Here is an 8,033-nt window from a genome sequence, read left to right as displayed (position 1 = left end):
TAAGTAATGATTTAATACAATTTAAAACAGCTTTGATTAACAATTTATTTTTTTTAATGTAAATGGTGGTAAAGTTTTAGGCTTGGCTGTAAATCTTCGTGCCTATGTTAAGTTGTAGGAAAGGCGGGAAAATTTAAAAGAAAAAAGAAAAAGAAATAGATTTTCATGAAGTTAAGTAGACTACCCTGGGCCGTAAATTTTAATTTTCATGGACCACGTAAGTAATATCAATTCTTTCATGTTATTTTTCAAACATTAGTCGATTCCGTATCATTTACAACGGCAACACTAGTGCTATGAGCTATAGCACGATATATACACATGTAGGTCAATGAAAAAATGGCTTAGCACTCGTAGCTCCTATGTACCGTGGCAAGAAATAATATTTAAGTTTAAATGGCATTCAGTGATTTATGTCAAATAAGTAACGCGTACAATGCCGTTGAAAATGAATCTGAGGTAAGTAGCGAAGTGTTGTTTCGCGAGTTAAAGTGCGTTTTTTATGGGTGTTAGAAATTTACGTAGCTGTCAGTTTGACCCCAAAATCCGGGAAAATGTCGTAAATATAAGTAAAAAAAGTGTACATTGTGACCATATGTGAGATAAAACAGTGATGTTTGTCAATAAAAGGTTCCCATAGGCGTGGGCAGTTCTAACATGACTTAGTATTTTGTAAAGGTAATGGTGACATCGTAGCGCAACATACAATAATTATAGAATAATGTAGCTTGTTCTTTAAAGGACAATAACGCAGGTAATGTCGATAAGCTTATATTTTGTTATATTTCAGTTCAAAATAGTATTTTTCGTCTTCAATTTGGTTTTCATCGCGTATGTGGGTATAAGATAGGTGCGCATTATGTAGTATTGGAATTTACTTTCTCCATTGATTTTTATATATACGAATGTCCTTCAATGGGTCGAAATAAAAACAATTCACATCGCAGTAGTGTTAATGAAAAAGATTTTGTATTGAAATATTGGTGTCGCCATATTTCCTGTTTATATTATGTTTATACTTAAAAGGTCATGCATTATTAAAACGTGATTTTTTTTCTATTCGTATTGCCTTAGATGTATCACAATGTTGTATTAATATCAAAAATATAACAGTTAACAACTGTCTTAGTAGAAAATAAAAAATATCTTATTAGAAAACCTTTTGTTACCAAATTAAGTTTTTTCCAATTCTACATTGGCATAGTTAGGTCAAGCGGGTGCAGTGTCTTAGAGAATTGATTAAATAAGTAGAAATATATATCTGTACTTAAATTATTATCATAAAGAGCAAAGATTTGTATTTTTGTATGTATTGAAATAACTCAAGAACTAGTGGGCTGATTTAGAAAAATCTTTCGTTAATAAAAAGTGTTATCGCAGTAACATAGGCTACATACATTTTTCAATTACATTCAAAGACGGAATCAACATCTAGCTTGAAATATTATAATTACATTCTCTATAGACTTAGAAATAGTATGGAACAACAATGAGTCATTTTTATTCAAAGTTTTTTGTTGAGTGCTGCGCGCTTATCATGTCTTTCTGTTTTCTTGTCTATGTATTTAATTCTGCTCTTGTCTTGAACAAGATGAACAATTGTACCCTTTAATAAAAAAAAGAAAAAAGACACAATTTAGTTTTTAATGTCGCAAAGACAAAGTAGCAAGGCAAAGTGTAATTTTTAAAATAAAATTAAAACATTTTATTGGCTTTAAAACTATTTTTTACAAAATCTGTTGGGATCTGTCTCTTATAACTCTTAAAACTGTGTTTGGGAGATAGATCTTCATTAAAGTAAAGTAACTTTAACTTTAGCTTATATAGACGATTAGCCTGTGACTCCATTTGTATTGAATTAAATAAAAAAAGTGAGTAGCCTATGTTTTCTTCCAGACAATCCTCTATATCTATGCGAAATTTCATCAATATCCATTCAGCAGTTTAAGCTACAAACTTTATTGCATTTATAATATAACTGGCTGTTGCACGCGACTTTGCCCTCGCGAAATTAAAAAAAATAGTAAAGACATAGCCTATGTTACTCAGTGATAATATAGCTTTATAATGTTGCAAGAATTTTTGAAATCGGTCAAGTACTTTTTGAGTTATTTCAATACATACAAAAATACAAATCTTTCCTCTTTATAATATTAGTATAAATAAGTAGGAATATTATAATTAATAAAAGACAATAATAAGCTTAAGTTCAATAGGCATGTAAAGGTGAGGCCATCATTTTTGACTTGTTTAATATTTATGAACAAATAATTTATATTTATTCAAATAACAGTGCACTGTTCTATTCAATTTTGATGTTATTGTTTAAACCATGCACATGTGTTATGAAAAAACTGGTTTAACGATGACCAGCATTTTTGTAAACCTCACTAATATTATGGACTAGCTTTTACCCGCAACTATGTCTGGGAATTAAAAAGAAAACAAAAGTAATCTATGTGTTCTTCCAGACTACCCTCTACTTGTATACCAAATTTTATTGAGATACATTCAGCAATTTAGGCTACAAACTCTAACAAACATGCATCCATCTTTGTTAACTTTCACATTTATAATATTAGTAACTAGCTGTTACCATGCAAATTCATTCGCACATGAATTATGAAAATTTGATTTTATAGTTTACTTGTGTCAAATTATCAATTGCAAATGTCAAAATGACATGACATACCACAAACCATGGCAACCTTGCTTCCTTGATGTTGGCTGCAACTTATGGTCTCTTTCCCACATTAAGAATAGGTTTAAGAATATATTTATTTCCTTAATAAGAATTACAAAATTCACTTACTTAAGGAACTTCCTTATCTAACATTTATATTATTATATAATGCAAGCGTACACAAAAATATAACATTGTAACATTTAACAGATGTACCTTTAACTTTGAATAGATGTGTTCTACATCGGTTGCTCAGAAGCACACATAGACTATGCATTTAGTTTATAGAAAACAATAACCAATAGCTTCTCAGATATGTTACAAAATGTTGAATAACTCTATGTACCATACAAATCATCAAATTCACCAATTTTGTTGTATTAAGTTAGAATAGGGACTGTTAGTCTCCATTTTTAAGATAAGGAATGTTTTTTTTTTGGTAATGATGATTATTTTTTTAATTTCAGTCGGAGCGCATTATGGAAGAGAACTCGATGGTCCGTGATCTCATCACCAAAATCCTGGATGAGACCGGACCATCAGACACACCTAGGTAAGTCTTATTTACTTTTAGATATCTTAGTTATATACTCAGAAATGTTCTTAATGAATGACATATGAATAGTAATTATAGTAAGAAATAATTAGTGGAAAAAGAGTTTTAGGGCCTGCCACCAAATTGTAAATTTGTCTGATAACAATCCAACATGTAAAATATGTGATGGAAATAGCGATTTTTATTACCTTATCTGACAGTGTCATTTTTTAGCTATCTGAGCCTCTATCAGCCAGTGGTGGGACAGGCTTTGAAATTTATTCGTGTCCAGCATTATTGATTTAAATTATTTCCACAGCTGCACGTCAGATAAACCCTTAACAAGTACACCAGTTATCAGCCAATACCCAAATAATGAACCTACAAATGCATCATATATGCCGCCGTCTAATTTCAACGCTTACCAAAACTCGCTATTCAATTACTCGCCGACCAACCAGAATGGATTCAACTACAATCTCCAACAAAATGGGTTCAACACAAATGGATTTGTCAACTATCAAGATGATTCGACCGGTCTATTAGGTTTGGATCCTGTAGGGGACGCGAGCGCCGAAACGGTTACTCCGGAACAACTAAATCTACTACGTTTAGCGGCACAAGAGATTGGTGGAGCGCAGTTCACTAATCCTAGTAAATATGATGACAAATTCTACAACTACTTTGAACCGAGCCAAAGAAATTCTTTGAACGATACGAACCTATTCACGACCAACTATAACAGACCAAACAGTCTTAATCTAGAAATGAACTATACAAACTTTGATAATTCATTCAATACACAGAGATTTCCGACTAAATATGAAAATACGTTTGTTAAGGATCAAAACGATCCAAGCGAGATATTAAACTATTTAAGCCAACTGACGTTATTGGAACGAAATCGCGATGAATTGTTAAGCGATTATAAGTACGATGTAAATGCACAATACCAAAATGATGAGTTTAAACTGCAAGAGGAAAGAAACAAGATGTTTTTCAATAGAAATTATCCGAACAAAACTTACAACGGTGATTTCTACTTCAATATGAATGATGAACAGAATTTTTATTCCAATCAGAATCAGACGAATCCAATGTTTAAGCCGAATGGATATCAGGATTACGCACGACGTGATATCCAAAATGGTTACCAAGGCAACGGGATAGAAAGATCTGGGTTTGAGATGAACCGGGATGCCCAGGTAGCGCTGCTCAGACAGAACCAGGATATTGCCAGACAAATGCTCATGATGAGGAACAGACCTCCTCCTAATCCGTTGAATGTGGATGTGTCATTTTTACATGAAAATACTCCTTTCAACATTGGTGAGTTTTTTTTTTACTTTTTTTTTGCTATTTTTAATAACATACTCAAGGTGTTTACTGTTTTTATGTTTATAATTTATAGTGGATTAAAAAAATCAATTATCTTCAAGTCAAATTATAATTTAATGTTTTAGTTAATTTAAATTAATATAGTTTAGTTAAATACTTATTTTAACATTGTCTGGAATAAAATAGCTCCTTTTTTAAATATAGCTACGGTAAAAGCATTGCACTATTTAAGTTCAAATCTGTTTGAGTTTTTTCAATTTTCAGTTATTTAAGTTATTTCACTGTGAATGTAAACCAGACATTTAAAAAATGTATAGACTAGATGTGAATAACATTTTTTAACTGATAACATCTTTCAAAATCTATTTTAGTTGTCAAGTTTAGTGCCACCTCATGTCTGTATTCATGTGTTTTTTTTTATAATATATTGTGGCAAACGAGCAAGCGGCCACCTGAATCCCTCGAAATGGAATGCGACCGCTGCCTATAGACATCCGCAATTGCAGATGCGTTGCCTACCCTTCATTGACGGAGGAGGAGACGCACATAAAGAGAAGATATTTCCCCTTCCTATGCCTCTCCTCCACCGTTAAATCCACTTTTCCTTCCCATCCTTTCCTCTTAAGAAAAGGGTGGTAAAGATAAAGGGACTTAAATTAGGCCTCCGGCACCTCACTCATCAGACGAAACACGGAATTGCTTCCATTTCACATCTGTCTTCTGTGTGGTCGTGGTATCACTGGGGGCGTGCCGGCCCTGCAGTGCTAACATGTTAAAGCGGGCTCTACCACTGTTAATTATAATATAATTTAGTAGTGTTTAATAGCAATAGCAATAACAGTGGTAGAGCCAACTTTAACATCTTGGCACGAATAGGTAGGCTCGCCCCCAGCAATACCACGACCACACAGAAAATAGGCGTGAAGTGGAAACAATTCCGCGAACAGTCTGATGTGTGTGGTGCCGGAGGGCTAATTTTAGCCCTTTCTCTTTCCACCCTTTTCTTAAGAGGAAAGGATGGGAAGGAAAAGTGGATTTGACAGTGGAGGAGACGCATAGGAAGGGGAAATATCCTCTTTATGTGCGTCTCCTCCTCTGTCGTATAAGGGTAGGCAACGCATCTGCAATTGCGGATGTCTATGGGCAGCGGTCGATTCGCCATTTTGGCGATTTCAGGTGGCCGCTTGCTCGTTTGCCACCTTATGTTATAAAACAAAGCTCCGTTTTTGGTTTTAATTAAATGATCTTTTTTGAAATACTATTTAAGTACAATTAATTATATTTTCATGTGGTTTTGAGGATGTATTAGATAGCGTTAGTACATTATGTGAAAAATGTCTCAAATAAAGTATCAACTATACTCCCACTATATATTTTTTGAATATTGTAAATTAACATTAGTTTACAATCTGACGGTTATGAAATGTTATTTCCAGGAGTGGGTACACTACTGGGCCCCAGTCCGCCAGTGCCGCAGACAGTGCTGTCTTCTCCCTTGGTTGATTTACCATTGACACCATATCATGTATTAAAGAATATGAAGTAAGTTTTTTTTTTTTTTCATAGATGGCGCTGTAATGAATGTTATTGTTTCTGAATCTCGATGATAAGTTTCACTAGCTTTTAAAAAAGAATTAATTAATTTTATTATTTACTGATGTTGTAATAGTATGTTTTGATGGATGGATGGATGTTTGTTAGAGTTTGTTGCCTAAACGGCTGAACGGATTTCGATGGAATTTTGTATAGATGTAGAGGATAGTCTGGAAGAACACATAGGCTACTCACATTTGTTTTGTTTTAATCCATGCGGACGGAGTCGCGGGTGAAAGCTAGTATAATATAATAATAATAAAGTGTAAACGAACACTACATAGTTATGTAGGATGTCAGCAATCCTAGTTATTTTTTGAATAATTGTTTCTTTAATAAAAAACCGTACACTTACGATACGATCTTTATACTTTATTAAACTTAAGGGGTAAATAAATTCGAAAAAAACTACATTTGTCAAAGGATTTTAGTGTCATTTGTGCATTCGAATGTTAACATTTGCAATTTTTTTTAAATTCTATACGGATGAAGTCGGGCTAACAGCTAGTTCATAAAATAACTAGTTACATTACAACAGGCACACAATAACTCCATCGGCGATACTCCACGCGAGACTGGAAGTCTGCTACGAGCAGTGGAAACAGTTGGAAAGGGAACGCAAACGTACTGAAGCGCGCCTCGCACTCGCCTACCCTGGCCGCGCCGTCTCCTCCTCCAACTCCATCCCTGTGCCGCGTCTCCCACCCTGCCCTACTCGAGTCGATCGGCTCACTGTTGATATGCTGAGGGAACATACTAAGGTAACAATATAATTTTACAGAACAAGCAATTAAATTATTAAGAATTTGGAGGCACTATTCAAAAAGAAACACTCTGTATATCTTACTTTTACTCTATAAATGTGAAAGTTTATATGGATGGATGTTTGTTAGAGGTTGTGGCCTAAACAGCTGAACGGATTACGATGAAATTTGGCATTGGTGCCGGAGGCCTAATTTTAGTCCCTTTACCTTTCCACCCTTTTCTTAAGAGGAAAGTATGGGAGGAAAAAGTGGATTGGACGGTGAAGGAGACGCATAGGAAGGGGAAATGTCCTCTTTATGTGCGTCTCCTCCGTCAATTAGGGTAGGCAAATATCTGCAATTGCGGATGTTTATGGGCAGCGGTCGCTTTCCATTTCGGTGGATTCAGGTACGCTTGCTCGTTTGCCACCTCGTATTATAAAAAAAAAATGTAGAGAATAATCTGGAAGAATTCAGGCTATTCAATTTTTTTTATTCCATGCGGATGGAGTCGCGGGCGAAAGCTAGTGAAAAAATATAAGTAACTTGCACGTGCGATTGTATCTATATTAATAAGTTATACTGAGTAAAAATTAACTTATATATTAAGTTAAATTTTTATTTCATTCTAAAGATATGAGTATTGGTGCAATAGTAACACTATAGAAAAGAAACATTTCTTTAATTTTAGCTAAAACAACCTAACCGTGGATAAAAATCTAGTGTATTATAAATGGTCTTTCCCTTTGGGCCTATTAACTTATGGGTTTTTTTCCCATTGGATCGAGTCACTATGGATTAAATCGGACCAATAGGACAAAAATCCTATTGGTGTTACCTATATGTGAACCGATTGGTCCATCCAGAAACCTTCAAAGTTATTAATTTTCATATAATTATGTAATATATTAATTATATTCAGGTGTTAACACTTATGGGTAAAATGGAGACTTTGCGTGCGAGCGTGTGTGTGCAAACAAAGAGACATAAGCAAGAAGATCACAAGATCACAGTACTGAGACGCGGACAGGAGCCCGCGTGCGAGCGAGACAGAGATAATGGATTGGATCCTAATAACTTCGATCCCGCAACATGGCGTGATGATGTCAAGAATGTATCGGAAATGTGAGTTTTTACTATA

General features: G+C 34.3%; 1 protein-coding gene across 1 annotated transcript in view; it reads left to right on the top strand.

Moving 5' to 3' along the window:
* Nucleotides 1-320: 320 nt before the first annotated feature.
* Nucleotides 321-8,033, top strand: part of LOC106103800 — an 11,835-nt gene continuing 4,122 nt past the window's right edge. Inside the window, exons 1-6 of the mRNA XM_013283686.1 lie at nt 321-459; nt 3,151-3,236; nt 3,538-4,547; nt 5,993-6,098; nt 6,688-6,910; nt 7,815-8,017. Coding sequence (XP_013139140.1) covers nt 397-459; nt 3,151-3,236; nt 3,538-4,547; nt 5,993-6,098; nt 6,688-6,910; nt 7,815-8,017 — 1,691 coding nt within the window. The 5' untranslated portion in view covers nt 321-396. The remainder of the gene's footprint in view (nt 460-3,150; nt 3,237-3,537; nt 4,548-5,992; nt 6,099-6,687; nt 6,911-7,814; nt 8,018-8,033) is intronic.

The sequence above is a fragment of the Papilio polytes genome, unplaced genomic scaffold (assembly GCF_000836215.1).
Source record: "Papilio polytes unplaced genomic scaffold, Ppol_1.0 DF824270.1, whole genome shotgun sequence".
NCBI lineage: Eukaryota > Metazoa > Arthropoda > Insecta > Lepidoptera > Papilionidae > Papilio > Papilio polytes.
This window is presented reverse-complemented; position numbering and strand designations above follow the sequence as displayed.